Source organism: Lissotriton vulgaris, chromosome 1_1 (assembly GCF_964263255.1).
Source record: "Lissotriton vulgaris chromosome 1_1, aLisVul1.2, whole genome shotgun sequence".
NCBI classification, from domain to species: Eukaryota; Metazoa; Chordata; class Amphibia; order Caudata; family Salamandridae; genus Lissotriton; species Lissotriton vulgaris.
Window position 1 is genome coordinate 1392210445 of NC_141685.1, and position 21282 is coordinate 1392231726.

The window sequence follows — 21282 nt, forward strand, 5'->3', positions numbered from 1 at the left end:
GTCTCGCTGGCGAGATTTTATGTTTCTAGTAGTGGGGCCTAAATCCGCCTCTCTTCTCCATTGGCTGGCTTCCTAAACGGCGGCCAGCCATTGGAGAAGAGGTTTGTTTGTCAATTTAAGCCCCATCTTTTTCGGATTGAGGGGTCTGTTTTTTCGCTTCTTTCTCTCCTCTTCCCATTGGCTGGAATGTAAACAACAACAAGTCAAAACACTCCAGTTGTTTACATTCCAGCCAATGGGAAGAGGAGAGAAAGAAAAACACGCCCCCCTGTCTGAAAATGACGGGGCGTTTCTCCGATCCATTTCTGCTTGACCTCGGAGAAACATGGTGGGGTTCATGGCCTGGTCCACCGCGTATGTGATTGTTTTTATTGCGCGGGTCGCATTATATTTTTAATTCCTAAGCGGGTGCCCACCCCGCTGTTTATTTTCAATTTGGAGGGAGCCTACCCCTCATCTGCCCCGTTTTCACAGCTGCAGGAAATACCCACCGCGGCCGGTGCTCTTGCGGCGCGGTGTTTATTCATAATTATTTTATAAATAAATGGCTCTTCTGGAGAGCCGTATCTCTCTATCTCTTTGCTAGAGAGCATATGCTCTTCATTAATCCATCACGGTCCAAATAAGGCCTGCCCTGAGTACTGCGCTTGCCTCTTCCGCCTTCCCTCCATTATTGTCCGCGGATAGGACTTTTGTGGAATTGCCGTTCAGGGAGAGCTGCAAGGCACACACTTCTCCGCACGACTGATGGCTCGTCAATAACATTATCCAGCATTATGGGCCACATCGGTGTAGCAGAGGATCAATACGTCAGGCCGAGTAAAAAGTCTAATATTTTCAATTCAATTCAATTCACAGCTTTAACTGTTTTGCTTGTACTCCGCGCTTCACCGAACTATACATTTGTATCCTGCGTTCTATTGACACTTCGCATCAGTTTTCGCGTGAGTGCTCTCTCTGCTTCACATTTCACAGTATCCACACCCTGCATGTACTCTGCAGTGCACGCTGCAAAGTACTACTAAATACACTCCTGTGCTTCATGGTGTTGTACGCTATGCTCTGTACAGTTTTACTTTAGCATACGGTATGTGTATTTGGATTGTGTACTTGAGTTTATCGTGTGCTTCAGTTTTTACAGTTCTGTTACTTTACTTACAAGGAAAAGGTACTTTAAAGGTAACCAGCACATGCAATGCTTAAAAGTGACTCAGTTTTAAGCATTGCTTGTGCATGGCTCTTTGGGCCAATGGTAATGTGCAAAGCGTGCTGTACTCTGGATGTACTGTCACGTGTCATTTGGGGGTACCACGTGACTCATGTCAGGAAGACATATCGTTTCGGGTCTCGCACCCACCTTTCAAATTAATAGTTTACAAGTAAGGCAGGTCAGCGGGTTCATTTGACTACAAGTGCCAGAGTGCGCTCTTGCGTGAAATGAAAGACTAGGACGTAAACTAGGTTTCCATATGACGGAATGATAATATGGTTCTTCTCCTTATTTTATTCTGACGTACAGTACTGTAAAATAAATTCACATGTTCCCAAGGCTTCTCACATGACTTTCAAATGCAGTAACTGAGTAACACAGTTCATTTTCCAGTTATTTCCGCTTTTTGTGTTGTATTAGGTCGAGACTATTAAATCAAAGTGACCGGCCGCTTTGAGTCCATTTGCCACCAGCCACTTCATGCCTCCGCAGGTCATAAACAGGACCATCTGCTGCTTGCCCAGCTCCCTCACAGCGCTCGTTTTCAGTTTACCTTTAACAATACCCAACTCTATTTGGGTATAAAGGCTTATGTCTATGTTTATAAACACTGGTGCAATAGCAACATTGATGGCATGCGCCCATATGTCTTTGGAAAAGTGTGCCTAACTACACCCAGCAGATATTTTACATCCTCCGTGTAATTTTTATATTCAAAGGTAGTCATTGTAAGTCATTCACCAGCCACCCCGGGGCCTTAAAACATTGTGTTCGGTAATGCTGTAAGTCAGGAAGATACCCACGTTTTAGAACTGCATATGCCTCTCTCGTGAAAGACCAGGGCCTAGATAAATAATCTTGACTATACCACTATAAAATCACTTGCATACCCAGCCTTTACTTTAGGGATTCAAACTTTACGAGTTGGCATTCCTTTACAGCCACAGGCAGCGCTTATTTTTTAAATAGTTTAAGTCCTTTAAATGACATCCCAAAAATATGTTGGCAGATGAAATCGGAGCACTGTACTACTATGTATTACTTTTTTTGCTGCTGTCCCACGAACCAGATGTCTGAAAATCTCTCACTGGAACGGATTTACAAGTCCGCCCTTAGCCCTTTAATTAACAATCCTCTACAGTCACAGAGCACACACTGTGGCTGCTTGCTGAAAGAGGACCTACTTAAATGCTTGTATCCCTTGACCCTGAAAATGCAGATGTTTAATGTTAATGCCCAAATACTGAAAAGGGGAAACATTACAGCTCAGTCATTCATTCATTTTTATAGCTTCGAGACCTCCCTCCGCTGTTCTCTTTTAATTCTGCTTTGCAGCGTCGACGATTGCAAAGCCACGTGCTGGCCACTCTCCCTTTTCTCTGAGTATCCGGGAGCTCTGTCCTCCCTTGAAAATTCTTCACTGGCATCTCGTCCAGCTTTTCTCATTGGCATCACGTCCAGTTTTTTTGAATAACACTACTACAAATTTCCCTCAGTGAAGCTTTTTTTTGGGTGATTTGTCATTGTCGCACTAGACAAACATCTTTTCCTTTGATCATATATTGTAACTTCGCTCAGATTGCAGAATGACACCTTGTGCTTATCCTATCAAAGTATGTAAGAATGTCTGTCAGCTGCAACACAACAGAGAAGACACCGCACATTGATGGACAGTGATAGTCACCCTAAAGAACTGACACTGATTTACTCTATTCGGAAGGCTTCATTAGTGTGCTTTATACATAGAATGACCATTTAGAATATTCAAGTGCATTGGACTTAGAAAGCGGTATGTGTTGCTTTTGCATGGCTGTCTGATGGAAATGCCATTTAGGCGGATCTGCCAAGACTGCACACTGCCATTCTACTGGCTGTCCAGGACACAGCTGTTGAGTCCTGGCTGCGATGATTGTGTCATCTCGTTGTTTTGCCCCTTTGCGTTGGTTGTCTGATTATCTTCTGCTCCACATGCATTACCCTTCACTGTCTTATCCTCTCCACTCTTCCTCAGTTTCCGTCTCACTGTCTCCTTGGCCTCTCCACTCTTCCTCTATTTCTGTCTCACTCTCTCCTGTCCCTTCACTGTCTTGGCCTCTCCACTCTTCCACCACCACATTATCACTCAGCACCACCACATTATCACTCAGCACCACCACAGCACCACTCTGCACCACCACAGCATCATTCAGCACCGCCACAGCACCACCTCCGCATCACTCAGCACCACCACATTATCCCTCAGCACCACCACAGCACCACCACAGCACCACTCAGCACCACCACAGCACCACCACAGCACCACCTCAGCACCACCACAGCACCACCACAGCACCACTCAGCGCCACCCCATAATCACTCAGCGCCACCACAGCATCACTCAGCACCACCACAGCACCACTCAGCACCACTCAGCACCACCACAGCATTACTCAGCGCCATTCCAGCATCACTCAGCACCACCACAGCACCACTCAGCATCACCGCATTATCACTCAGCACCACAACATTATCACTCAGCACCACCACAGCACCACTCAGCGCCACCCCATAATCACTCAGCGCCACCCCAGCATCACTCAGCACCACCACAGCACCACTCAGCATCACCGCATTATCACTCAGCCCCACCACATTATCACTCAGCACCACCACATTATCACTCAGCACGACCAAAGTACCACCACAGCACCACTCAGCACCAACACAGCACCACTCAGCACCACCACATTATCACTCAGCACCACCACATTATCACTCAGCACCACCACAGCACCACGCAGCACCAACACAGCACCACTCAGCACCATCACATTATCACTCAGCACCACTCAGCACCACCACAGCACCACCACAGCATCCCTCAGCGCAACCCCAGGTTATAGGTGTCACATTTGCGAAAGTTATAACTATTGGCATTGTAAATGACAAAGCTATTACTTTAGCTATTTTCAAAACCAACACATAAATAAAAAAAATTGTCATTTACAAGACCAATAGCTCAAACTTTCCTAATGCGAGACCTATTGCATTGCAAATGCTTTTTTTTTTTGCCAGGGTTGTTTTTTCGGCCGTGTGTGCCAGCTTCGCTGCTCGCTCGCAGTCTCCTCCCTGTGCTCCCACTCTTTAAATGGCTGCCATGCCGAGAACTCGTTTTACTTTTTACGCTGTCCCTTTAAAACAGCGAGGTGGCTGAGTAAATTATAAGCACACCACTCGCATATGAATGGACGCACATGTGCTCGGGCAGTGTGCCTCGTTGTGCGTGCTCCAGAGGTTGCCATGTGTGCACAGAGCTCATTGTGTGCTGCCAGCCATGTGCTCTGTTGTTCGTGCGCTCGGCTCTCACAGGAGGGGGCAGTGCTGCTGCAGCCGCCGACCGAACACATGAGGCGAGAAAACACGCAGATGCCAGAAACCTTTCCTCCCCTCCTCCAGCTCGCTGGCACAAAGGCTTGCGTTTCCCCCCTTGTTTTATTTTTTATTCGGGGATGGATGTTTGACTCTCCGGAGCCTCTGAGCGTGGAAAGCCGTGGGCGGCCGCCAGCTCGCTGCGCATAACTGGATTCCCCAGGTAATGTAAACATTGCTTGTATACGTTTTTCTTATTTTTTATTACTACAGAGGGGCTCGTGGAACCACTGTGAAGAGATGTTTCAATTACTTATAATGGGGTGATGCAAAAGCGGTTCGAGGGCTCCTCCTTTGACCCCTGACACCTACTTCTCGCCGTGCAGAGAGATGTGTTTACTCTTGTTTCCAAAACGCCATATCCTCAGGGCAAGAGTCCGCTTCGAGCCCTTGCTCTGCACGCGTTCTTATTGTTTACATTGTGACGTACACAGATACATTGGCACTCTAGGCTCGCCTCTCGTCGGATCATCTTCCTGCCTCCTGTGACCTCTGAGACCCGGAAGAATGTCACACGAGCCCTAACTCCAGGTAGACTCACACCACCCGCTGTTCTGAGTGTCTCTGGGGGTGAACATACTCGGTCCATAAACTCTGGCCCCAGGAACACCAGGGCCAGACACCACTGCAGATGTACACTGCTGCCGGAGGAGGGGGGCATCTGACCCAGGCAGTAGAACGAGGGGACCAGACAGTGCTCCCCAGGCAGACAGCAGCCTCCCTTCCTGATGCTTTAAAGCAGCCAATGTGTACTCTGTTTATAGAAGGACCAATAAAACAAAAATACATTATCGGATGAGCGGCATCAGAGAGCGTGGGAAGAAGTTGGGGATGTGAGGCTTGAAAGAAGTTGGGGGCATGAGGCTTGAAAGAAGTTGGGGGCGTGAGGCTTTGAAAGAAGCTGGGGGCGTCAGGCTTGAAAAGAAGTTGGGGGCGTGAGGCTTGAAAAGAAGTTGGGGGCGTGAGGCTGAAAAAAGTTGGGGGCGTGAGGCTTGAAAGAAGTTGGGGGCTTGAGGCTTGAAAGAAGTTGGGGGCGTGAGGCTGAAAGAAGTTGGGGGCGTGAGGCTGAAAGAAGTTGGGGGCGTGAGACTTGAAAAGTTGGGGGCGTGTGGTGAATGTTAAACTTTAAGCAGAGACACAAAAATAATCTTCCTTCCTTCTCCCTCTCACTCCCATCTCTCTCACTCCTTCCTGTCCTCACTCCTTCCTGTTCCTCTTCTCCCCTCCTTCCTATTTTTCCATCTCCCTTTTTCCTCCTCCCTCTCCTTCCCTCTTACTTCTTCCTCTCCTCCTCGCTCTTCTTCCCTTCTCATCTCTTCCTCTCCTCTTTCTCTCCTCCCTTTTCTTCCCTTCTCCCCCGCTTCCCTCTCCCTCTTCTCACCTCTCTCCTCCCCATCCTCTTTTCCCCTCTCTCTCTCACTTTTTTCTCTCTCCCTCTTCATCCCCCTCCCCCTTTTCACAAAATAAGCCTAGAACATATTTGAGGCAGCAGACCAGTGGTAAACAAGCATTTACAATGCAACAGTCTTGCGTTTTGAAAAGTTAGAGCTATTGGCATTCTAAATGAATTTTTTTTTATTTGTGTTGGTTTCGACAACAGATAAATAAATGGCATTGTCATTTACAATGCCATTAGCTCAAACTTTTGCAAAGGCGAGACCGTTGCATTGTAAATGCTTGTTATTTTTAGCAGGTAAAAAAATTAAAGCTGCATCTACATATTTCCACATTTATTTAACTGATACATGTACATTTGCAATTTGATAGCTATGAGATTTCAGTGCACTGACTAGCTTTAGACAATGAAAATAAAACAAAACATTCCACTAAAAAACAATAGCATTGTAGTACTAGCATATGTTAAAATATGCAGCTGTTAAAGCTCCATTGCAAAATTCCATCCTGTTTTTAGGTCTCGGCTAGCGTAGGCTGCGCTTGCGCAGTCTCGCTGGCGAGATTTTATGTTTCTAGTAGTGGGGCCTAAATCCGCCTCTCTTCTCCATTGGCTGGCTTCCTAAACGGCGGCCAGCCATTGGAGAAGAGGTTTGTTTGTCAATTTAAGCCCCATCTTTTTCGGATTGAGGGGTCTGTTTTTTCGCTTCTTTCTCTCCTCTTCCCATTGGCTGGAATGTAAACAACAACAAGTCAAAACACTCCAGTTGTTTACATTCCAGCCAATGGGAAGAGGAGAGAAAGAAAAACACGCCCCCCTGTCTGAAAATGACGGGGCGTTTCTCCGATCCATTTCTGCTTGACCTCGGAGAAACATGGTGGGGTTCATGGCCTGGTCCACCGCGTATGTGATTGTTTTTATTGCGCGGGTCGCATTATATTTTTAATTCCTAAGCGGGTGCCCACCCCGCTGTTTATTTTCAATTTGGAGGGAGCCTACCCCTCATCTGCCCCGTTTTCACAGCTGCAGGAAATACCCACCGCGGCCGGTGCTCTTGCGGCGCGGTGTTTATTCATAATTATTTTATAAATAAATGGCTCTTCTGGAGAGCCGTATCTCTCTATCTCTTTGCTAGAGAGCATATGCTCTTCATTAATCCATCACGGTCCAAATAAGGCCTGCCCTGAGTACTGCGCTTGCCTCTTCCGCCTTCCCTCCATTATTGTCCGCGGATAGGACTTTTGTGGAATTGCCGTTCAGGGAGAGCTGCAAGGCACACACTTCTCCGCACGACTGATGGCTCGTCAATAACATTATCCAGCATTATGGGCCACATCGGTGTAGCAGAGGATCAATACGTCAGGCCGAGTAAAAAGTCTAATAAGTTAAAGTTTACATGGCCATCCTCAGCAGGTCTCGCGTTAGGAGAGATGAGTTTTTTTACTCTGGAGGAGCCCGCGTCAGCGGCATCACTGCTCACCGGCTCCACGCCCTGCTGCCTTGAATATGATTGATTACACCAAAGGCTCTGTGGGCATGGCGAAGTGAGCTTGTAAAGGTGAAAACATCATTTTGATTAGCAGGGAGCTTTAAAATGATTCTCCTTTCTAGTAGCCAACTATCCTTTCTTTTAACCAAGCACCGGCTGGTGCTGAGTGCCATTAAAAGTGAAAGGAGCTCCTACAAGTCATTTACACTATAGTTCACTTGAAAGCTTTGCCTCCATAGTTCGAAGTTTTATAATCATTCCATCCTCAAACCCCACCCCTCCCCCCGCTAGAAGTTTGGGTGTAGTTGCGTCCAGAGGTCGAAGTGGGCGCGATCTGTGGAACACGACATGCCCACACTTTTTTATTTTAACAAAAACCGTTCCCTTACTTTTTGCTAAAAGAAAATCATCCCGGGCGGTTAATAATCGAAATAGTAAGTTCCCGCGCTCTCCGGTGAGCGGCACATTCCACACCAAGATACTGGAGTAATCTCTGCTGGCCAACCTACACAGGCTGCCCCTTACTCTGTGCCTCTAACCGGAGTACGTCCAAACCAGGATCAACAAAGAAACAATACCCTCAATAAATGAACATGCACGTGCAAAATATACAGGCAACCCCAATTTTATTTAAAAACAATCTATTAAGTTTTTACTTTTTTCTGGAACTTACTTTTACAATTAAATGAATGGAGAACTGATGTGGAAAAAACGGGTTATTCCATATTTACTTACAAGAGTAAAGTGCACAATGGCATCATAAAATAGCCAGACCATCACCCACGTGTTTGTTGGAGAGCAGTCTGTGCAGCGCAGGCCAGAAGCGACCACACTGTCACAGAGGTAAGAGGCACCATGGCACAACAGGGGCTCACACACCTCAGGACCTGTTCACCAGACTCCTGCTCTGTCAGTGGAGTGCACGGAGCAAGAGGGCAGAGCCTATCTGGCGCCTCTGCCTACCATAGGCAGCTCGGGCCACGCCCCCATGCGATTGGCTTGTGGTATCGTCTCAGAGCACCAATGAAGGAGAGTCCGCCCACTGGGCTCACTGAGAGGAGGTGTTAGGTCGTTCCCTATTCTGGTTTAGCGAGTTTTCTGAGTGAAACTCTTTTCAGTCAGCTGGGGACCGTGGGCGTGGGTAGGGGGCTGATGAAACCGGGGGGTCCGGGGGCTGATGAAAACGGCGGGTCCGGGAGCCTCCACGTCACATGAGTGACGTTTCAAACGTTGTATTATAGCTAAAATTTAATTGGACAATAATCTCACAGCAGAGAGACATACAATTGTAGTCAGACAGTAATTATTACTGTCTGTGTATGATTATATGTCTCTCTGCTATGAGATTATTGTCTATTTTGCATTTTGGTTTCACCCCATGTGATGGTGTTACCCGGTGCGGTCCGCACCCCCCTAGTGACGCCACTGGCTGTCCCTCAGTTTACATATCACTCTCAGGCCTGGAACAGCAGAGGTATCTGTCAGCTCACACGAACAACTGGGCTATCCCAAAGCTCACACAGACCGCACAAGTCTGGGACTGTAGATTTGTTCTTCAGCTCAAACCGATTAGACGTTTTCTAGGGGTTCTGAGGTAGTCATTGGTCACCATGCGTCCAGTAACCTCTGTCAGTGGTACTGTCTCTCCATGGTGTCCCACAGTACTGGCGTTCTCAGGTGCGTAGCTGAGTGACTCACCTTTAGCATTTCATTTACTCATGCGTTCAGAGCAGTAGTAAGAGTGTCATTTATTAGTACCATTAGGCTGGCTCTGTCTGTGTGTGTGTGTGGCTCTGTGTGTGTGTGGTTCTGTCTGTATGTGTGTGGTTCTGTCTGTGTGTGTGTGTGGTTCTGTCTGTCTGTGTATGTGTGTGTGGCTCTGTGTGTGTGTGTGGCTCTGTGTGTGTGTGGCTCTGTGTGTGTGTATGTGGAAATGAAAAAATGGTCGGTGACCAATTCGTTTAAAGAATTAAATTCAATTCTACAAAGTATGTGTTGTGTACAATGCTACAACACTTGTATTTAATACCCTCACAAGTTACTTCATGCATGCATACAATACCTATTTATGCATACATATTTCAAGAGAACACACAGAAGAAAAGAAGAAAATCGCCCAATTATATGACAAAAAATCAACATTTATTTTGAATAAGTCATAGATTCCTTTCACTAGACATAGGTTGCGCGCAGAAGGAGTAAAAGGGTAGTGGAGTAGTGGTGGTGGGTAGTGAAGGTGCTAATCATAGAAATAAGGAAGGACAGTTAGAGACTTTGAAAACTACTGGTAAAAAAGACCAGACAATGTTGACCTGTCCAAGGTTAGACTTTCATTTACATGTACTCTGTAAATTACAATAGGCACTCACTGCATTTGCAAGGTATAACAGATGGAATGCTGGTACAGGTCTTGTTAGGAAGAGCGTCAACGTTTCGACTCGGCTGATGCAGAGAGGGGGGTTGGAGCCTCAGCTGCGAGTCATCATCAGCACTGTATGTGGCAACCTCAACCTGGTGCCAGGCCTGGCTACACAGGTGTAAGATGCATCAGTGAGTGTACTGGCCCAAAATCGCCAGGGGTTTAGGTATTCGTATGCTTGTTATCTATGTCTTGTCAATATATACATCTGTAATCCTTGAAGTGATCACTGGCATGGAGGGACACTCAAATGAAGATTTTGTCTCTCAAGTTTTCTATGTTTAAAAAAATATTAACCGAGAACTGAACTATTTTCTGACTATATTTATGTGTAAAAATAAGTAGAAACCGAAAAGTGGGAGCTTTTTTGAGTACATACTGCTAAGCCATGGTAATCACTCAGTTTGATGCTGCATGACATACATAAAGGCCACATATGATGTAGATACCAATTGCAGTAGTAGTTTACAGAAACACATTCAATATATAATGTGGTTGTTGCAAGTAGATAGAGATGATTGTTCTCAATAGGGTGTGTATTTGCGCGCATAAAAATCCAGGGAGAAGCATTTTAATGCACTTAATGTGCAGCAGACAAAAACTGTTCTGTACACATCCACACCACTGTCTCCCTTACAGAGCTTTAGAAAGCACTTACATCTCTAAAATCGATGCACAAACAGATAGTCCTTTTAGCAAAATGTCAATGAGGAACACCCATAGTATTTCCAACATGCATTGATGAATGTAATTCATGGTTAACCACGAAATTAAATGTGACGAGATCAGAAAAAAACAAAGTTGACACCTTCAAGCTTAACATTCTTTAAATCGATCATACAATGTCTCTTTATGTTAACAGGACATCAGTTAATTGATGTGAACACTTCAGTGAAGATTAGCACAAGACAAAAGGGAAATCTATGCTATCCACAAGAGCCAAAGAGAACAACAAGCAGTGATGTGTATTCATCAGGTATGTGCTTGTAAAGGGGGGTCAGGAATGGACTGGACACGGTGCCTTGGTAAAGAGGGTTTTATTTTAACATAAAGTTTCTTTTTTCGGAAAGTTAGTCTCTCCTTGGCAAACCCGGCAGGATCCGTGATGCCGACTGTGGAGGGGGTGTTCTTTCCTCTAGCGGTTCGAGTCAGGCTGGCGCTTCTTCCCAAAGGACCTCTCGCATCGGATATGCCGGAAACAAAACAACAGAAAAGGACCAATTACTGTCACGTCCTATAACTCTTCCTTTCCGGGGAACCAGGGAGTGAGGGTCACCTACAAGTGCTTCAGTCGTTACCGAGTGCTAAGTGACAGGCGTGAGGGAGGGTACTTTACGGAGAAGGGTAGTGCAGGAATACTAAGGGGTTGAGAGCCTTTTTACTGCGGGTGAATGTCCCCGCCGTCCCACCCAGTTCGAGATCCTGTCCCGTACCTGTCGGAGCCACACTCCTCCCTCGGGAGTGTGGCACGGCGCTGCGCGGTCTCGTTGGCCTCCTGGCACGTCTTCTTCGGACAGGGCTTCACCTTTCCCAGCCTCGTCTGCTTCTCGTCCTGGCGTTGCGTTTTCCTCGTCTCTGCGGCGTCCTTCCTCCACGCTTTCCTCACCGCGGCTCTCTCCTCCGTAGGTGATGTCACACGCCGACCTCCAAGGTTCCGGGGCTTTATCCAATGAAAGGAAGGATACGTCACGAGGGGCAGTCCCGGCGTCCTGTTCTGTCTGCCAGTTAAAGGGGCCGGGTTGTATTTCTTGCGACGGAGCTCCCCACGCAAAAGGCTCGTCCTGTGAAGGAGCAACCATTTCTTCAACATTAACAGACCACCAGGTAACTTCTTTATTGCTGCCCTGACTATCAGTCATTGTCCCGGTCACCTGGTTACACACCTCCCCCCCTGGATTCTCCCGATCGGGGAGAAGGGGCGATCTAGACAAAAAGTCCGCATTAGCGTTGTCCCTCCCCTTGCGGTGTTTAATGACAAAGGAGAAGGGCTGAAGAAACAAGGACCACCTGAGAACCCTGGGATTGAGGGAGATGTTCCTTTGCATCCACTGCAATGGAGCATGGTCGGTATAGAGTACAAATGGACGTCCCTCCAGATAATACCTCAGTTTATCCACAGCCCACCTAATAGCCAAACATTCTCGTTCAATTGTAGGGTACTTCCTTTCCCTGGGGTGCAACTTGCGGCTTAGGAACAGTACAGGGTGTTCTGTACCGTCCTCCCCTTCCTGCGACAACACAGCCCCAATCCCTACCTCAGAGGCATCAGTGGCCAATGAAAAAGTTTTGTTGTAGTCAGGCGGTATCAACACTGGATTTGTAGTGATAGCTCTTTTGAGTGCCTCAAACGCCTCCCTAGCCTCCCTTGATGGTTGAGTCAACTGAGAGGGCTTGGAAGCTTTGCTGAGTAAGTCTGTCAAGGGGCTGGCTTTGGCCGCAAAGTTCTCTATAAAGCGTCTGTAGTATCCTATGAGGCCTAGGAATCCCCTCAAGTCTCTTTTGGTGGATGGGAAAGGGGTCTGCATGATAGCCTTGATTTTCTCTTCTTGTGGAGCTATGACTCCCTCTCCTAGCAGAAAACCTAAATACTTTACCCTGGGAAACGCGGCTCTTGATTTTTTTGCGTTAACATGCAAACCTGCGTTTTTAAGGGCCTGTAGGACGTTCTGTACATGTCTCAAATGTTCTTCCCAGGTCTTACTGAATATCACAATGTCGTCTAGATAGACGGAGCAATACTGGTTCAGTTCAGATAGGACTCGGTTCATTAACCTTTGAAAGGTGGCTGGCGCCCCATGTAAGCCAAAGGGTAGTACATTGAATTCGTAGAGTCCTTCCTCTGTGGAAAAGGCTGTTTTTTTTCCTGTCCTCCTCTCTCAGGGGCACTTGCCAGTAGCCTTTTGTAAGGTCTAGCGTTGTTATATATTTTGCTTCTCCAATCCTTTCAACTAACTCGTCCACTCGTGGTATGGGATAGGCGTCAAAGGCCGATATGGCATTCAAAGCCCTGAAATCCATACAAAAACGAGTGGATCCATCTGGTTTTGGGATCATCACTATAGGAGATGACCAGTTACTGTGAGAGGGCCTGATGACTCCCAATTTGAGCATTTCTTCGACTTCTCTTTTTACATCCCCTCTCCTAGCGGCCGGGATCCTATATGGCCGTTGTTTGACTATCTTCCCTTCCTCTGTCTGAATTTGGTGTTCTGTCAGATGAGTTAGACCAGGGGTATCGGAGAATATGGGAGAAAAGGGACTGAGAGTCCTTAACAGACCTTCTTTCTCTTGTTCCGTTAACTCTGGGTTGACTGGTAACTGTTCTAAAGTACTTTGTGAATCACTAACCGGCAAACCAAAATGGGCTGCTTTAGGAGGGGGTCCTATCCATTTTTTTAGTAGGTTTATGTGAAAGGTTTGGCTTCTGGAGGGAGATAACTGGATTCTATATGTAGTTTGTCCTATTGTGTCTATTACGGGGTATGGTCCTAACCACTCACTTTTAAACTTCTGTGTAGAAGAAGGAAGCAATACCAACACCCAATCACCCTTGTCAAGAGTGCGCCACCTTTTCCCCTTATCGTGATAGACTTCTGTTTTCGTTGTCTTAGTTCTGCATGGGAATATGCCAAATCCCTGAGCTTTCCCAACTTGGATTGTAGTTGTTGGGTATATTCTAGGAGAGATCTTTGTTCCTCTAAGCCTTCCTGTTCCCAGGCTTCTTTGGTTATCTCTAGGAGGGACCTGGGTTGCCTGCCGTACAATAACTCAAAAGAGGAACATCCCAAACTGCTCTGTACTTGAGCCCTCAACACATACAGGGCGAGGGGAAGAAGTTTGTCCCATTCCTTGCTTTCTACAGTTAGCATCTTCTTCAATGTTGTTTTCAATGATCTGTTATACCTCTCAACGAGGCCATCTGTCTGAGGATGATATGCTGATGTTTTAATTTGATGTACATCTAACAGTTTGCATACTTCTCTCATTAACTTCGATACAAAAGGGGTACCTTGATCCGTAAGGATCTCTTTCGGGAATCCTACTCTCGCGAACAGTTCAACCATTTTGTCCGCTATATTCTTGGTAGTGGGAGCCTTTAATGCAAAAGCCTCAGGAAACCTAGTGTGATAATCCACTATAACCAAGGCATAGGTGTTTCTGCTGGAAGACCGGGGTAAGGGTCCGATAAGATCCATCCCCACCCTTTCAAACGGTTTACCTATGAGAGGCATAGGTTGCATCGGGACAGCTTGGGGACGTGTCAAGTTTTTCTTTTGACAGATTGCACATTTCTTGCAGTATAATTCCGCCTCTTTGTAAAGGCCTGGCCAAAAGAAATGTCGTACGATGTTCTGGGTGGTTTTCTCGGCCCCTGAATGACCTGCTGTGAGATGTGAATGGGCGTAATAAAGGATCTGTTCCCGGAAAGCAGATGGCACTACTAACTGAAGGTCATCCCCTGCCTTTCCTTCCCTGTACAGTAAATCATTTTGTATCACGAATCTGGGATACGTCGGGGAAGTGAGAGTTTGTGCAACATGTGCGGCCTCCCACGCATTCAGAAGTATAGAGTCATTAGCCTGTGCAAACCTAAAATTCCTATCCAGTACCCACGGTTCCTTTGCTATGTAAGCACTTGCTGTTTTGTCCTGAGCTGACAATTTATCCTGGAAGAGGGACATAAAGTCGGGGTTATCAATGCCCAAAATGATATCTTCCGGCAAGGTTGATATGACCCCAACTTTGATTTGCACTGGGGCTCTATCCTGAGGTTCAATGACCAACTGGGCTACAGGATAAGGTCGCACGTCACCATGGACGCACCTTATATGCACTCGTTCTTTAGGAATAATCTGTGTGGGTCGAACCAATTTCTCCTGTACTACAGACTGTCGGCACCCTGAGTCTAACAATCCCCGTATAGTTTTATCATTAATCCGGATACGTACATAGAACGATGGACCCATTTCTGCAGAGTACATTACAGCTCGGGGAATATAGCCAACCTCCATTGGTTCTTCGGCTGGTTTCCTTTTTGGACACATCCGGGCGATGTGTCCCCACTCCCCGCAGTCAAAGCACTGGGGCCCCTTAAACGGTACGTTATCCACCCTCAATGGTTTTTGCCTGACAGGAGGTGGTAGCTCCGGTTTCTTTTTGTCACTTTTCAGTGTTACCGGTGGCTTGCTGGTTTTTTCAGAGTCCCAAGTAAAAGTTCTGGGTTGGGCTCGTGAATAGTTGGTGGCCATTTCAATAGCTTGGGCTACGGTTAAACCAGAGTGTTGGCGTAGCCACCTTTGAGTTCCGTAAGGCAACGCCTCCATGAATTGTTCTAAGACTATGCTGTCCATAACATCCTCTTTACTTCTTTGGCCTGGCTTTAACCATTTTTCTGCAGCCATCTTCAGTCTTAGATACAAAGTTTTTGGGTTTTCCCCAGCCACTCCTCTTTCCTTTCTAAACCGGACGCGGTAGGCCTCGGGGTCTAATCCCAGGTGATCCAGGATAACTTCCTTAATAGTTGCATAAGGGGTATTACCGGCATGATTAGCCACCTGATAGGCGGCTTGATCTTCCCCAGATAACAAAGGGGCTAAGAAAAAGGGCCATTTCTCTGGGGGCCAACCACACGCTTGGGCTGCTCTCTCAAAATTTGAGAGGAAAGCGTCCGGATCTTCCCCGGGAACATACTTTTGTAGTGATACACCTGAAGGATGGGGACTTCCGGCTCTACGGTCGGCTCCGAGTACTGGTGTCTGGGCCACTTTCTGCAGTCCCTCTATCTGGGCGCTAATAGCATTCTTAAACAGTTCACGATCAGCATCAGCTACTGTTATCTGATTTTTTATAGCCCATTCCAGCTTGTCTTGTCCTTCAATAAGATGTTGGATTACTTGATCCATCAGTGATTGCTGGTGGGGGTCAGGCAATCCCACTTCTGACACCACTTGTAAAGGGGGGTCAGGAATGGACTGGACACAGTGCCTTGGTAAAGAGGGTTTTATTTTAACATAAAGTTTCTTTTTTCGCAAAGTTAGTCTCTCCTTGGCAAACCCGGCAGGATCCGTGATGCCGACTGTGGAGGGGGTGTTCTTTCCTCTAGCGGTTCGAGTCAGGCTGGCGCTTCTTCCCAAAGGACCTCTCGCATCGGATATGCCGGAAACAAAACAACAGAAAAGGACCAATTACTGTCACGTCCTATAACTCTTCCTTTCCGGGGAACCAGGGAGTGAGGGTCACCTACAAGTGCTTCAGTCGTTACCGAGTGCTAAGTGACAGGCGTGAGGGAGGGTACTTTACGGGGAAGGGTAGTGCAGGAATACTAAGGGGTTGAGAGCCTTTTTACTGCGGGTGAATGTCCCCGCCGTCCCACCCAGTTCGAGATCCTGTCCCGTATCTGTCGGAGCCACACTCCTCCCTCGGGAGTGTGGCACGGCGCTGCGCGGTCTGTTGGCCTCCTGGCACGTCTTCTTCGGACAGGGCTTCACCTTTCCCAGCCTCGTCTGCTTCTCGTCCAGGCGTTGCGTTTTCCTCGTCTCTGCGGCGTCCTTCCTCCACGCTTTCCTCACCGCGGCTCTCTCCTCCGTAGGTGATGTCACACGCCGACCTCCAAGGTTCCGGGGCTTTATCCAATGAAAGGAAGGATACGTCACGAGGGGCAGTCCCGGCGTCCTGTTCTGTCTGCCAGTTAAAGGGGCCGGGTTGTATTTCTTGCGACGGAGTTCCCCACGCAAAAGGCTCGTCCTGTGAAGAAGGAGCAACCATTTCTTCAACATTAACAGACCACCAGGTAACTTCTTTATCGCTGCCCTGACTATCAGTCATTGTCCCGGTCACCTGGTTACAGTACTTGTGTTAGCAGTTTTGCTGTGTTTACCGGGAGACACTACTCTGTGGCAGGGGTGTTTTAAGCTATCTCTTTATAGTGAATTACACTATGCTCTACCCATCTCTCTCAGTAAGACACTGGTTATATATAACCATCATGTCTTCTCTGCCGTCTTGTCTGCAGACTGTTATCCTGCTGTCCACCCGGAGATGTTACTTCCGATCCAAGATAAGCAAGCTCTACCTTTCAAGAATTGGCTGGGCTCAGCTGAATCAGAAATCCATAACCGATTGCCCAAAGGTGAGTTATATCTTTATGATGTTATGAAAGTGTTTATTATTAGCCAGTCTCATTAGAATTCCAATAATACATGGGGTTTCAAATCATCTTTGAACTAGAAGGTATAGTTGGACATATCAGGCAGACTCTGGATTAGAGGCCCAGTGCCAGTTTCACCCCACCTCCAGGATGACTGAACAATTTTACTCAATAATAAGGTTTTAATCAATCAATTGGGAAATCAGCCAGTCTCAAACAGAGACCAAAGTCTGAAGTTCAAAAGTTATGGATTACACGCAGTAGTACATATACTGGAAAAGCCACAAAAAACATGGGCTGTAAATTCTTCTATGACGTAAATAGCAAGCTTGGCAGATAAGATAGTACCTAAACATTACACATGCCTATGTTTTGCTGAATCTCCTCTTTTTTAGGTCGAGGACCGTAGGCTGCGCTTGCGCAGTCTCGGTCAGAGAATTATTAGGTCGAGGACCGTAGGCTGCGCTTGCGCAGTCTCCGTCAGAGAATTAATGTTTTCTAGATGGGGCTTGAACCCGCCCCTCTTCTCCATTGGCTGGCTTCCTAAACGTAGGCCAGCCATTGGAGGAGAGGGGCGTCACTCCCTTTCAGTCCCGTCTTTTTCGGATTCGGGGGCGTTTTTTTTCTCTTTCTATTTTCTTTCTCTCCTCTTCCCATTGGCTGCAATTTTACCTTCCAGCCAATGGGAAGAGAAGAGAAAGAAAACATGCCTCGAATTAAAAAACGAGGCTGTGTTTCTCCAGGGCATTTCTGCATCGCCTCGGAGAAAGATGGTGGTGTGTTCTAGCTTCGTTGTTAAAACAAGGATGTTAATTTGCCATAACTTGATAAACTGGGAAAGATTAAACAAAAAAATGACCCGCACCAAGGTACATGTGTAAAAAATGTATCAGCTGGTTTAAGTAGTTTACAATATATATTTAACATTCATTATGAGAATTCCCACAGATAATATCACAGTCTTGATTGTAGGTTTCAAATTTATTTTATTAAATTTTCATTAAAATTACAGAATTGCCTATTGCCAACGCGTTTCGTCACATCCGTGACTTCTTCAGGGTCAAAAAGCTGATTTGTGGGGTGGACCACTCTGTCCGCGAGTACGTGACAGGAAAGATTTGTCTCCTGTGTTGCACTGTTCTCTGTTTGAACAGTTGTAGAATTATAAGTATTTTCAATAAGCAATACGCAGGATATATCACTTATGTCCAGTGGTCCGTGACAGGGAAAGTTCCTCCTGCATGAAGCCAGTCTCTCCTAATCCTGATTTATAGTGGCAAGCATATGTCTCTCACTCCGTCGCTCAGTTGCGTATCGGACTGGGTTTCTGTTGGTGTGGAGTATTGGTGTTTTTAAACTGAGAAAGATGGTGGTGTGTTCTAGCTTCGTTGTTAAAACAGGGATGTTAATTTGCCATAACTTGCTAAACTGAGTGTTCCTTTAACTATTCACCGATTTGATCCAGATAGACAATAGCAAAACGTTCCACTATTGGGGTTATCACCTAGAAACCTCTGGGGCAATGCGTTCGCACAGCAGCTTATCAGCTCAGCAGAGGAGGTGAATTGATGGCTTTGACGCGCACCAGTTGCTCCTTGACGCCGCACTTCAGAAAGCAGAACATCCTGATTCGCCACAATATGAGCCTGCTGCAACATGGCCGCCGCTCTGACCAGAAAAAATATGTTGAACTACAGCTCCCAGAGGCCCCAGCGAGTGCCCCCCTCCGCGCTTTTAGAGAAGTGGCTCCGCCCCCCGGGCACAGGTAGTGGCGTTTCCAGTGAGAGCGGCAGACAATGCGTGAGTGAGAAGGAGAGATCGAGCAAGAGTTACAAACCCAGGCACATATTGAGAGATAGAGAGGGAAAAGCCACCTGGAACCGTGGTGAGCAAGGTACAAGGAAGGTAACTAGTGTGGGAGTGTTTGAAACAGTGCTTTGTTTCTCGACCCGGCATCTGTTCCATTATTCTTCTGTCTCTCCTGTATCTCGTGTTCCCTTACTGTCCTTATTGTCCACTTTCTGACGAGCTCAACTGTCTGCCTCAGCGGATCTCTCTCTTACATCTATCTCAAGCTACCTCTCTCAACTCTGTGTACCTCTCTTCCCCTCTTCTGGGCTGTGGCACCTGTTGTACAACGCTCTTCCTCTCTCTATCTGCTTGTCACAACTGTCACATCTCTCCATTTTGCTGCGCATTTCTCTTTCTATCTACCCGTCTTACCCTCGCCCCATCTACCTGTGTCATCTCTCAATATCCCGCCATTCCCTCTTTTCACATTTCTCAATGTACTCCATTTACAGCGGAGTAAATGACACCCCAACACACCCATGCTCTCTTCGTCTGCACTGCGAGCTGAGAGCTACACGAATGCTGTCAAAGTTGTTCGTGTCATTTTAACTGTTATTCCCTTACTGTCCTTATAGTCCACTTTCTGACGAGCTCAACTGTCTGCCTCAGCGGGTCTCTTTCTTACATCTATCTCAAGCTACCTCTCTCAACTCTGTGTACCTCTCTTCCCCCATTCTGGGCTGTGGCACCTGTATACAACGCTCTTCCTCTCTCCATCTGCTTGTCACAACTGTCACATCTCTCCATTTTGCTGCGCATTTCTCTTTCTATCTACCCGTCTTACCCTCGCCCCATCTACCTGTGTCATCTCTCAATATCCCGCCTTTCCCTCTTTCCACATTTCTCAATGTACTCCATTTACAGCGGAGTAAATGACACCCGAACACACCCATGCTCTCTTCGCCTGCACTGCGAGCTGAGAGCTACACGAATGCTGTCAAAGTTGTTCGTGTCATTTAAACTGTTATTACCTTACTGTCCTTATCGTCCACTTTCTGACGAGCTCAACTGTCTGCCTCAGCGGGTCTCTCTCTTACATCTATCTCAAGGTACCTCTCAACTCTGTGTACCTCTCTTCCCCTCTTCTGGGATGTAGCACCTGTTATACAACGCTCTTCCTCTCTCCATCTGCTTGTCACAACTGTCACATCTCTCCATTTTGCTGCGCATTTCTCTTTCTATCTACCCGTCTCACCCTCGCCCCATCTACCTGTGTCATTGTAGTAACAATCTTCTGGGATTGTTTAGAGACGAGTCTTCAAGTAAATTTGTAGGTAGAAGTATTTATTTAAGAGTGAAAATTAATACATGCAGCTGGAGGTGAGGTCGAGACAAGAATACCCACTATCTCCAGTAACTGATAAAAGATCTACATACTACGTTCGTTTGAAAACATTCCACATTACTTGACAAGGTTCTATTTAAAGCTATATGCCATTACTACACATTCCCCTTCTTAAACAAAAAAACCCAAAAGAAATAAAAACTACAAAATACAAATATTTGTAAACATACTTAAAATTCTCAATAACGAATAAAATCCTCAAATCTTTTAGGAGCAACAATTTCCCTTCTGGTATGTTTTTCAGATACACAGTTTTTATCTACATTGACATTCTCCTGTGGGTTAGAACCTTCTACAAGTGGCTGTTCAGACAACTCACGATGTAGCGAGTCATGCATACCAAGAGTGTCAGGAGTGCAAACCAACTCACTGTGTGAATGTGGACTTTCACTTAACAACTCACTGTGTGAACCCACAGGAATAAGAGTTTCTGATCCATCCCGTGTTTGTGTCAGAACAGGATCTTCTAACACCAAACCTGACACCTCACCATCCTCCTTTTCAAACTGAGATAAAACATCTAACCACCAATAATCTCTTTTTAAACTACCACTGTCTAATCCTTCCATACAGATGTTCCCAGCCAAAGCAATTCGACTCATATGGTGGATCGTGCCATCATCCAATTCAACAGTATTTCTCATAACTTTAGTGATTTTTCTGGGTTCAGAGAACTTAGAGTGCAATTTTCCTGTCTTTCTGGCTGACTTAACACGCACCAATTGTCCAACTTTAATATTCACCTCTCTAGTACCATGCTTTTCATCATAATACTTTTTATTCTTACACTGTGATTGCAAAATAGATTGTCTGATTTTATCAGAGTCCCAATCCACCTTCCTACTCCTACCAATCCACCCCGGATTGATTTTGCAATGAGGAAATCTCCCTCGCATCAAACAAAAAGGGCTTTCACCAACAGTGTTGTGTTCCGTAATTCTATAAGACCACACTAATTTATATAATTCATCATCCCAGTTCTTGTTACTCTTTTTTGCTAGTTGTAATACACCTTTGAGC

At 46.3% G+C, this 21282-nt stretch overlaps 1 protein-coding gene across 1 annotated transcript in view; it reads left to right on the forward strand.

The window, feature by feature from the left end:
* Window positions 1–21282, forward strand: part of LOC147750562 (uncharacterized) — a 245567-nt gene that overhangs the window by 201944 nt on the left and 22341 nt on the right. Inside the window, exons 13-14 of the mRNA XM_086929621.1 lie at window positions 10782–10895; window positions 16932–17048. Of these exons, the coding sequence (XP_086785747.1) occupies window positions 10782–10895; window positions 16932–17048 (231 nt within the window). The remainder of the gene's footprint in view (window positions 1–10781; window positions 10896–16931; window positions 17049–21282) is intronic.